Below are 12,112 nucleotides of genomic sequence, written 5' to 3' on the forward strand. Positions count from 1 at the left end.
GTTGTTAAAATATTGCAAACAGGTCAATGGCGAAACATAGCTATTCTTTAAATTCTTGCATTTTCCCTGGGGAGAAAATGAATTAAATAGGGGAGGGGGAATATGACTGGCATCTTGATGATGGCAACAGACTTTGTGTGGAATCTGCAGAAAAACAACAACCCCCGCCAACCTTGCATTAAAGAGGAGCAGGGATCGCACAATGAACTGGAAGCGCAATAAACCTCAGCTAGATGGGCAGGAAGAAGTCGTTTCTGCATTGGGACTGTGGCAGAAGCAGGCACACGCAGCCCCGTGGAGAGTCACAGATCCTCCTGCTGCATGCAGGGATCTGCAGGAGAGCTGGCATGCAATGGCTAAGACTGGCCAGAGCCTTGCTCTCAGGCTTGCGATAACAGGTGGACCCAACAGGCAGCTGGAGTGAGAGCCATGAAACAATTATTATTAGTGGAACGAGCTGCAGCCCAGCAGCTACCTAAGCATTTTTGTTATGGGATGCATGCACTGTTCCCATGAATGCTGACTGCTACAGAATTCTAGACAATCTGGGGGCAACAAATCCTAGCCTCTGTTTCTCCATGGGGAGTGTGGCGCACACATATCCACTTGGGTCTTTTAGCCGTATATTTTGCTGTATTCAGGGACTGTTGTTTTCACGGAGGGGGACGGGCACAGATAGAATGGAATAGCCGGGATCCTGAACAGCAGCCCTCTCCACTGCAACATTTTGTTGCAGGTACCACTTTTGTGAATCACAGGGCTGGACTGACTCAGCGGTCACTCTGACTTTCTTCGCCAGCTGCCAACCAGGCTGTCTTTGAGACCTTGCCAGAAAGGGTACGCTAGGCACCTGCAACTCCTGTCATTTACCCTCAGCATCAGATTGCCAGAAGTCCACATTTTCTGAAAACGGAGGGCTATCGTTTGGAGGAGAACACCACCACCTGATTCTCCTGGAGAGAGAGAGAGTGTGTGGCATGGGTGCCCAGGGGAAAACCTGGCAGCGCTCAGAGGCGGGAGGTGTGGATGTGTGTATCCTGTTCCTTTTGCTTGCTTAGGAGAGGCAGGCTGGCAGACACTTTCCCTTGGCTTTATACTCTGCGACTCTCTACACATCTCCCGACAAGCTCCTTTAGCAGTCCCCGAAGACTGAATGCAGTTCCTGGCACACGGCCCCATGCAGCCAGCCACTGTCTGCAGGGCTCCTTCGGAAAGCCCCAGGAAAAAATCTGAGCAGTAGCAGAATAATGGAGCCGAGGAGAAACTTAATTTCTGCTTTCCCTGGCAGGTGAAAGCAGCCTAGGGAGCTAGGAGAGGTGTGGGGTCAGCTGGTAGCCCCCCACTCCATTCCTGGCAGGAGCTGCAGAAAGCAGAGGAGAGAGGGAGCAGCGTAGTGGTAAAGGATCTGCCTTGCAAGCCAAAGGTTCCGGGTTCAATCCCCCAGCATCTCCAGAAATCCCAGAGAGCCGGTGTCAGCCAGTGTAGACTATACTCAGCAAGATGCACCAATGGTTTGACTCAGCGTCAGACAAGTTTGCACTGGGTCCTGGAAGGATGCAGTTAACCACAATGGGTGGTGTTTGCTGTTAGGCATACTCAGAGCAGACTCATTAAAACCAGAGGACTTTAGGTAAGAAGCTAATTTATCTCTAGCCAGCTTGCTGGTTCATCTAGTCCAGGGCCCCCCAAACCTGGGTCACCAGCTGTTGTTAGACTACCACTCCCCTCATCCCTAGCTAGCAAGTGGCCATGGATGATGGGAATTGTAGCCCAAAAACAGCTGGAGGCCCAAGTTTCAGAAGCCCTGGTCTAGTCTAAATGGTGTTGGACTCCAGCTCCCAATAGCCCTAGTCAGCATGGCCAGCGGTCAGGGATGATGGGCTTTGTAGTCCACCAAAATATCCAGAGGGCTACAGATTCCCCACATGTGCTGTATTCTATGCCTTTGAGATACCACGGATTGGAACTGGGACCTTTTCCTGAGTACAAAGTAGATACTATACCACTGAGCCACAGTCATTCCCTGCAAGCAACTTGTTGATTTAGTTCCAATGGGTTGACTCTGCATATGACATGCAATTATAGCACATAAAAAATGGATTTAAAATACCTTCCTCCCCTCGGAGAATCTTGGGAACTATAGTTCATTAAGGGGGCTGGGAATTGTAGCTCAGCGAGGGGGAAACTGCCATTGCCAGGGTTCTTTGGCAGACGTTGTGAGCTTTAAATGTGCATGGGATGTGCTTTGAATGTGTGATGTGGCTGTAAAACCTTACAGTTATTCCAGCGAGAGAACAGAGGAATTAAATTCTGGTAGCAAAACCTTTCATCTGGAAGCCAACATGCTTTGCTCTAGGCAGTTAATATCTGCTTTTATCCGTTGCTATAACAGATGTATTTTTCCAGTTGTATTTTATTAAATATAAAAAAATGCACATATATATATTCCAATACATAACGTTTTTGTTTTGCTTTGTCTACTTCCCACCCCTTTTTCCATGGTGTTTTTTTATTTCTCTCCCTTGCTGCACCCTATCTTCTGTCTTTTATACCATAACAATGATACAATAACTTCTAATTCCTTCTGTTGCTCATAGTTCAAATCCTGCTTGCAAATTCATCGTATTATAATATTTCTTTAGACAGTCTGGAAAAAAGCTTCCATTCTTCCACAAAACAATCATCTTTAGGTTCTCCTATTTTGGCTGTTACCTTTGGCAATTCCACATAATAGTCAATCACATTACTTATCCATTCCTTTTTGGTGGGAAGTTGCTATAACACAGGTAAAAATAGATCTAGGATGGGTACAGGGAACTTCAGAGCTGTGGGCCATATGTGGCCCTCCAGGGTGCTCCATGTGGCCCTTGGGTCCCTCTCAAGGCTGTGCCACTTCCTAGCATTGCTTTGCACCTTCCTTGACTGCAACTTTGCCTGGCTTCAAGGAGTTCTTCCACTCTGACAATGCTACTTGCTTGAATGGACAATAGAGAGGGGCTTGTGAGTGGAAATCTGCCTACTTCACTGAAGTGAAATGTGCATTCCTTCCTTCTCCCAATATTGTTCTTGGCTCTGCCTGCCACGGCCATGTGGCCCCTGAAAGATTACGCAGAAGCAGAATGTTGCCCTCGAGTTGCAAAGGTTTCCCCACTGTTGATACAGAATGTGCCTGTGGATTGTGACTGGGGGAGGGGGGGAGAGAGACAGACCCCCACGGTTTGTCCATGCTTCAAAATTCCTGCTTTTTGTCAGAATTGGAATCAGTGTGGTATGCGCTGTGGTCTGAACTACTGGGCCTCTTGGGCTTGCTGATCAGAAGGTCAGCGGTTCAAATCCGTGTGAAGGGGTGAGCTCCCGTTGCTTTGTCCCAGCTCCTGCCAATCTAGCAGTTCAAAAGCATACCAGTGCAAGTAGATAAATAGGTACCACTGTGATGGAAAGGTAAATGGTGTTTCCGTGCGCTCTGGCTTCCATCACAGTGTTCCGTTGCACCAGAAGCAGTTTAGTCATGCTGGCCACATGACCTGGAAAGCTGTCTGTGGACAAACGCTGGCTCCCTCGGCCTGAAAGCAGATGAGCGCCACAACCCCATAGTCGCCTTTGACTAGACTCAACCGTCCAGGGGTCCTTTACCTTTTCTACTTTTACCTTAAATAAAGACTAGGCAAGTGAGAGTTCAAATCCCTCCCCTCAGCTGAGAGCATGATCTGGAGGCTGTCGCTGTCTCTCAGGCTAGCCTACCTCGTAGGGTTGTTGCAGGCATAAGAATGAGAGGAAATCCACTTGGAACTCCCTGGAGGAAGCGTGGAATGAAAACGAAGCAGGTGCTTGGAATCCAAAGGCAACCAAATGCCCATGGAAAGCTCACAAGCGGGGCATAGCCATTGCCCTTCTCTTGCTGCCCATCTGCAGCTGGTTTTCAGGGTCAAAGATCCTGGATGTGCCATGAAGCCAGTTACCCACCACCAGGGTCACATCCATACACATAAAGCACTCTTTCCCCGCTGTAAACAGTCAAGGCTTCCCCTGGAGAATCCTGGGAACTGTAGTTTGGGGTGCCGAGAGACCCCTCCCAGCACCCTCAACAAACTACAGTTCCCAGCATTCTTTTTGGGAAGCGGGGAGCCGCGATTGTGAAAGTTGTATAAGAATGCTTTCAATGTGTGTGTGCTGGTCCCGGGGGGAGGTTACCATGAGGCGTGGTCAGAGTCCGGTCCTGGGTCGAGGGTCTGGAGTCTGTCCACCAAGGGCAAAGTGAGGTCCAAAGCCGGGCAATGTTGGGAACTCTGGAAGAACAGGTCTGGGTGCTGGCAGAAACAGGTTTCCAACGACGTTGCTCCCGCAACCTGGGACCGGGCTGACTGGCCTTTATCTTCTCTGAGGCCAGGGGTGGTCCTGGCCCACAGGTGACCAGCCTCTCCTGGCCTTAAGGCGAGCACTCCTCCTGAGAGAACCCAGTTCCCTCCGCCTCTCTGCCCTGAGCCTCTGCAGCTCAGGAGAGGCTGGAGGGTTACTGGACCCAGGGAGAGGCTCACCTTCCCCTGACAGGGCTGGGAGAGGCGCACCTGTAGGCAATGGGTCCTCAATCACCAGAGTGGATTCATCTGGTGTCTGCTCCTGAGGATCCGGCACAGGTGCAGGCGCTTCAGATTCAAGGCCCTGCCCCGGCTCAGCTGGCCCTGGAGGCGGGGACTCCTGTGCAGGCTAGGATTCCTCCGGTTCAGCCTCTGAATCAGATTCCCAGGCCATCACAGTGTGTCATGCGGATGTGACCACAGTCCTCTGACCCTCTTTGAAAGCCCATGCCTGCTGCCACAATCTCACAGCCAGGGGGTGGTTCCATGAATGGATTATGTGCTGTGCAATGTGACGAGGCTGCTTTTTGGTTGCAAAAGGGAGATCGCCTGCTTTTGCTCACTCCTTCTTGTTCCCCGGAGGTTGACCTCACTCTCTGCTCTCCCCTGCAGTGGCTGTGGACACTACTTTGCACGTGGAGTGGACCGAGGCGAAGTCCCTGCCCGCCCTCTCGCCCCTGGGCCACACCCGGACCTCCCTAGTGCGCAGGCTGGTTCGCCAAAGCTCTGTGGACAGCCAGGATTCTCTCGAGGTGCCCTTTTTCATCACTCTGCTTCTAGGCTGGCAGGACGGCGGGGGGAGATAGATGTTGCTGCAGCAACAGCCTTAAGGTGCATGTAGCTTAAGCTGGCGCATGGTGGGAACTCCTGCGTGGCACGGGGGCGGGAAAGAAGGGAGACTTGTGCGCTATTGGTCCATTGGTTCTGTGCTTGTCAGCTCCAGCCTCCCCTGACCTGATGCTCTCCACTGGTTTGGGACTACAACTCCCATCAGCTCCAGCGTTGTTGGGAGTTGTAGTACATTTTGGTTGCCCTTTTCTGAACATTTTCCAGCTGTATAATATCCCTTCTGAGGTCCTGTGACCTGAACTGTGCTCTGCATTCCAAGTATGGCTGTAGAACTATAGATTTGTATAACATCATTACGATATTGGAGGTTTTGTGTTCACTCCCTTTCGTAACATTCCCCAGCACGTAATTCACCTTTTTTCCCAAAACCACTGAGTATATTATTTAGCATTCGTATTGTACCACTAATGACCACAGTGTTCCACACTGAAAACAGGTCCCTGCCTTGAGGAGCTTACAGTCTCAAGCTTTTCCAAAGGAGAAGTGTCTATCAGAGGAGAGGAAGACAGGGTGAGGGTAACAGGGAAAAGATACAGGCTCAGTTCAGTTGTGTTTCATGCACAGCAAAACAGGGTGATGTGTGTGTGAATGCGCAAAATAAGGAGTGTGACAATTGAACTTGTTGGGATGGATTTGGAGGGTAGGAGAGGCTCTATTATTTATTAATTAGCCTTCCTCTTATTCACTTGAGGAAGATTAGTGTTTAGTTTAGCAGAGTTAAAAATATATCATCCTTTGCGGTATTAACATGGAAACCGGAGACAAAGCTGCACGGCTTTGTATAATTATCCAGGATGCCTTTGGCAGTCTGGATTCTCCCTTTATTATCCCTCTAAACAAAATAACCACACAGAAGTCCTTAATGTAAGGATATAAAAATATTGTTTACTTACATAAAGCTGCAGACTCAGTTCAAGCAGAAAATAGCAATGAAGTAAGAAGACAGGGCGAGGGTACCAGTGGAAGGAGACATGTTCAGTTTTGCTTTACACACAGCAAAACTGTTATATGCATATGTAAAATAAGGAGGGAGAAGGTTGACTTACCTTGCTTCTGATGGCAAAGCCCTTCAGAATTCATATTTGAGAATCAGGTAGGTAGCCGTGTTGGTCTGATGCAGTCGAAATATATATAAAAATTAAAGAATTGTCCAGTAGCACCTTAGAGACCAACTAAGTTTGTTCTTGGTATAAGCTTTCGTATGCATGCACACTTCTTCAGATATGTGCATGCACATGAAAGCTTATACCAGGGACAAACTTAGTTGGTCTCTAAGGTGCTACTGGACAATTCTTTAATTTTTTAATATATTTCATATTTGAGAAGTCGATGGTTTCAGTAGGATGAGATTTCTGCCTCTCCCCACCCCCCACTCGCCTGCATAGCTTCTGCATTTTTACCAGAAGCAAATTATGATGGAAATTCAACTGGTGCAGCCTGACCAGGACATGAGATGCATTGATGGGCAAAGGTATACCTGTTGAATTCTTAAATTTTACTGTCCTTTCTGTTGCTGGTTTTGTTTGACCTTGATAGCGCAGTTGCTTAAAGGTGCAGAACATCTGTCAGGAAGAAAAGTCACCCATCCTACCCAATGCAGTCAGCTGTTAAAGATCAGGCCATTAAGGAATCTCATCTCTCATCCTGCATTTCCTACTCCCTAGGAGCTGTCCCTGTCTGACTTTAGCAGCTTCAGGGTTTTTTACACACTCCAGGGGGGGCCTTCTTTCAAATGCTGGGATTAATTCAATTACCTCGCCCCGGGTGGTCCCTGCTCCTAGCATTCTAACTAAATGGCTAATAAGTCGAAAGCAGTAGGTCTCTGATTTGGCCTGGCCAGAATTATGACTTTTCCAATGACTTGCTCACAAGGGAGCCAGGAAGCACCAAGGGTTGTCAACTGACCAAAGCAAACCCCTGGCTGGCCTGCTCCTATGCCTATTAACAGCAGCTTGGTCTGCAGACACTGGCGAAGCTTTTCACAGCACGGAGCATGAAAACCTGTAAATACTCACAGGTAATAGAAACACGGGATGCGGGTGGCGCTGTGGTCTAAACCACTGAGCCTAGGGCTTGCCGATCACAAGGTTGGCGGTTCGAATCCCCGCGCCAGGGTGAGCTCCCGTTGCTCGGCCCCTGCTCCTGCCAACCTAGCAGTTCGAAAGCACGTCAAAGTGCAAGTAGATAAATAGGTACTGCTCCGGTGGGAAGGTAAACAGCGTTTCCGTGCGCTGCTATGGTTTGCCAGAAGCGGCTTAGTCAGGCTGGCCACATGACCCGGAAGCTGTACGCCGGCTCCCTCGGCCAGTAAAGCAAGATGAGCGCCGCAACCCCAGAGTTGGCCACGACTGGATCTAATGGTCAGGGGTCCCTTTACCTTTAATAGAAACACAGGTAGCTGCTTCACATTGGGTCAGGTTATTTGCCTACTCCAACAGGTGGTGATTCCTTCATCATAAGAACTCAGGGTGGTTCACAGAATAAAATGCAAGATAAAACACAAGTAAATAATTAAATCAAAACAACAGAACAATAACCTCTCCCTTCCCACAGACACAATTTAAAGGCTGTAGAATATTAATCAGCCAAAGGCCTGGTTGAATAGGAACTTTTTGCCCTGGCGCCTCAAAATGTATCATGAAGACACCAGGTAAACCTCCCTGGGGAGAGCATTGCACAGACGGGGAGCCACTACAGAGAAGGCCCGTTCTGGTGTTACCGTGCTCCAGACCTCACGTAGAGGAAGCACACGAAGAAGGGCGTCAGATGATGAACGCAGAGTCCAGGACGGTTTATATGGGGAGAGGCGGTCCTTGCGGTATTGCAGTCCTGAGCCATTTAAGGCTTTCCAAACCCAGCATTTTGAGTTTGGCCCAGAAACTAACTGGCAGCCAGCGCAGTCAGGTCAGGATCGGTGTAATATGCTCAAACCGTCTTGTCCCAGTGAGCAACTTGGCTGCCCAATTCTGCACCAGCAGAAGCTTCTGAACTTTCTTCAGAGGCAGCCCTACACAATTGAGGCTTGCCCATTGGGGTACTGCCCCACCAACTGCCCTTTGTCTGCAACCAGCCCCTGCCGACCTGCCTTCTTACAGCCAAGTGCAGCAGGTGGTCCTGGCTGTCCATTTCCTCCTCCCTTGCAGAACTCAGCAGGGAAGAGGATGGGGGAGAAAGCAAGAATTAGCTGGCTCTCTCTGTCTTCCAGCTCCTTGGGTACCAGCTGCCACTGCTGGAGATGCTCAAAGCTGAAGGAGGGATCTGTGCTCTATCCACTGTGTTTTGGTAGTTTGATGGTCCATTGGGTGTGTGTGTGTTTCAGATGAATATCCACAGGGTTGGATTTAAGATTGCTGTTTCAGCAGTGAGAGGGTACTCCTGAATCCTGCAAAACAGGGGTGGCTACCCTGTGACCCTTTATATGTTGTTGGACCCTGCTTTGTCTTTCTGAATGGCTCTGCCCTGCTTCTTAGCGGGGCAGAGCATCCTGTTAGAAAGGAGCCATCCCTTTGCTCCATGTCTCTTGGAGGCCTCAGAGAAAGGGAGCCCCAATCTTGGATTTGCTCCTTGGGTACTATGACAACACCCTCGAACAACAGCGCAGATGCCGTGTGCCTGAAAATGGTAGGTTTTATAAGCCAGCCGGTTTTGTTATTGTTTCCCTGGCAGTGCTGCTCAGAGTGCAGGTGGGGGTGGGGTGGGGGTGATTTCCAGAAAGCACCAGGGGGGGAAATGCAAGAATGGCAAGACCTGTGCGGCTGCTACCGTGCAGCCAAGTCCCACCAAATGCTGCAGAGATGGGCTCTAAGGCTGTGCTGCTAATCGGGTAGCATCCAAGCAGCCTGCTTGGAGAGAGCAACTGCGTCCCCAAGACTGGGTTCCTTTCACCTTTCTCTCTCGCCAAAGCAAGTGGCGTGTTCTGAATGACAAGCCAGCTGCTGGTCTGCAGTCAGGATAACTTTATGGGAAGTGGCTTAAATCTCGTCTAAGTTCTCAGGAGGTGAGAAAACGAGGCCAGGTGCTGTTTGGTGAAAGTGGGGCAGAAGAGCCATGGGGCTCTCTGCCTGGCCCTTAGCCACACACACCCCTCACTCCAGGCCACACCCCTCAACAAGTCCCGCACCACACCATCCCTATTGTTTTTGCCTGGCTGTGTCGTCAAACTGATTATGTCTCTTGCTCATCTGCACAGAGGATGCGTTGCTCTCTCTGTGTGTGGATTCAGCTATACAGCTGCAAATAAAATGTTTTAAATGTGTTGTGAAGTGCAATACACATATGTGACACTAGATGGCAATAGTGAGCTATGCCAAACTCAATGTATTTTTCAAAGTGGTTTTTTTTTAAAAAAATATTATTTTCACAGCGTTTTTTGTATGTGTGTATCCACCTGTGTGTGTGTAGAAACGAATTTCACCAAAGTAAAATTAACATTCATTGCTCTGCCAACTTTAGCCTCTGGCTCCGACAACACTGGCATATGGCGCTTGCAAAGTTACCCAGAAAGAAATGCAGCCCTCAGGCTGAAGTAGATGTGTCCGCCCCCTTGTAGAACCTTAGATCACATGGGAAACATGTCTCTGTGCCCATGTAAATACACCCCCATACCCAAGCAACTGTATGGTGCCTGTAACTGTTCCTTTAAACAGCAGTAGGATAGCAGCAATGTTCAGGCAATCAAGTTAGTTGCAGCAATGAAGAGCGTCACCTTAGCTGATGATTTCTACATATCAAAGCTCTCTTAATAGCTCAGGAGCAGCCTAGGGGTGGATCTACACACAGGGGAAAAGACCCTATAAATCAGTCAGAAATAAATCATTATAACAAAAAAAAGCACTATTGAAAATCTCAAATAATTAATTTTGCTCTCCATCGCCATCTTGTGTCGCATGTTTGTAACACATTCAAAACACTGGTTTTTTAAACTAATGTAGCTGAGTCCTAGGTTGCTGCTTTTTTTCTAGGTTGCTGGAAATCCTACCAGGCCAGTATCTAGAATTGCCAGCATATTTGGACAGAGGGTGGTGTGTGTGTGGCTGGGGAAACCCAGTCAGATGGGTGGGGTATAAATAATAAATTGTTGTTGTTGTTGTTGTTGTTGTTGTGTGTATGAGAGGAGAGAACCAAGCCCAGTTGCCAGAACGCTTTGTGTAAAAGCCAGAACATTGCAATTATTGCCAGAATGTTCTGAACAACGGTGAGAGTTTTTGCATGAAATTTAACTGTAAAATTGGTGGAACTCCTTGCTGCAGGAGGTTTGGCTGTGTCCCCCCCCCCTTGCCACTCTGTATTTTGACACCTCTTTAACAATGTTGCAGACAGGGGGGGTTTTTTGGTGGTGGGGGGAGCTATCTGTAGCTTGAGTGGGAAAGCGAAGCTTTCTATTGTGTTAATTTTTCCTCTACTGCTTCATTTTTGTTCCGCTGCAATAATTTTTTATGGTTATTGTTTGGACTGTGTTTTATTAATGATGTGAGTCACCACGAACGCTCCCTTAAGAGCCGAAACGGCCGGATAGAAATAGTTATTTATTTGCTTGTTTGTTTACTTGCAGATCTGATCCTCTGCTCTTTAGTATACGCCCAGCGAAAGAGTGCCGGCGATACTAAAAGGATAAAATAATTTAGAATGTGAACGCCAGATTGCAGTAGAAAAATTGTTTTTAAATTGGGTGTGCATTTGCTGGCTGCAAGTACACCCCAAGTAGGGTGCCGGAGCTCAGCCCGAGAGCACCATTTCACATGCCCGGCTTTGAGGGACTGCAGAGTGCACGGGTTCAGGTTTTCCAGAGACACCCTACAAATGCGGCAGAAGGCAAATCCTTTGTGGGCAGAAAGTCCTGGGTTCAATTTCTTAAATGTCCAGTTAAACATATTGGGGCATCGATGAAAGACTTTGAAGCGTGGTTGCAGCTCCAAGTAGACATAAAGGATTCAGTGTTTCTCAAACTTGGCTCTGTGCTGTTGGACTACAACTCCCATCATCCCTAGCTGGCAGGACCAGTGGTCATGGATGATGGAAGTTGTAGTCCAACAACAGCCGGAGAACCCAGTTTGAGAAACACTGAGCTAGAATCTAGTGAATATGGATAGGTCCTGCTGCAGGATGAATGCGCTACACAGGGAAGTTGAGGTAAGGCAGGCGTGGGGGACCTTTGATGCCCCCCCCACATATATTTTTGCCATCAAAACATCCATAATCCTGACCATTTATTTCACAAAGTTTATATACATACTGCATGATTGTAAAAAGAAGCCCTCAAAGCAGTTATGGCTGGGTGAACTGGTCCCAACTGGCCTTGCTGGCTGGGGCTGATGGGAGCAAGAAGTCCAGCAACATAATGGAGAACAACAGGTTCCCCCTCCCTGTGCGGCGTAATGGGAAAAGCAGAGCATTCCAAACTTTTCATGTCGGTGACACATTTTTAGACCCGCACCATTTTGCGACGCAGCAGTTTAGTTTTACTAGCAAACCAGAGCTTAAACTAACCCCTTTCCGGTGGGGAGTGTTTGCATGACACACCTACACACTGCAGCTGGCACACCAACGTGTTGCGACACACAGTTTGGAAAGCTCTGGGTTAGAATGTTGGATTGGATGTGGGAGAGCAGGGTTCGAATCCTCACTCAGCCACTGCTCAGTTTACTGGGGCGACCTTGGGCCAACCACCATCTCTTCGCCTAACCTACTTCACAGGGTTGCTGTGAGGGTGAGATGGGGAGGAGGAGAACCATATACGCTGCCTTGAGCTCATTGGAAGAAAAAGGTGGGATAGAAATGAAATAAAAAATAAAGAATTCCTGGCAGACACCTTAAATGCAACAGATGCCTGATTCTTAAATGGGGTTTCTCCCAGAACCAGAGCCTTAGACCCAAGTCCTGCGCCCACATGACTGGACGCTGCTCTGTAG

General features: G+C 48.5%; 1 protein-coding gene across 4 annotated transcripts in view; it reads left to right on the plus strand.

Moving 5' to 3' along the window:
- Positions 1 to 12,112, plus strand: part of FAM131A (family with sequence similarity 131 member A) — a 58,043-nt gene that overhangs the window by 14,016 nt on the left and 31,915 nt on the right. For 2 of the 4 annotated variants that reach the window (XM_083612946.1, XM_083612948.1), the window contains exon 2: positions 4,968 to 5,107. The exons of the other annotated variants lie outside the window; for them this stretch is intronic. In XM_083612946.1, coding sequence (XP_083469072.1) covers positions 4,968 to 5,107 — 140 coding nt within the window. The remainder of the gene's footprint in view (positions 1 to 4,967; positions 5,108 to 12,112) is intronic. 4 annotated transcript variants of the gene reach the window in all.

The sequence above is a fragment of the Podarcis filfolensis genome, assembly GCF_964270895.1.
Source record: "Podarcis filfolensis genome assembly, chromosome: 5".
Taxonomy (NCBI): domain Eukaryota; kingdom Metazoa; phylum Chordata; class Lepidosauria; order Squamata; family Lacertidae; genus Podarcis; species Podarcis filfolensis.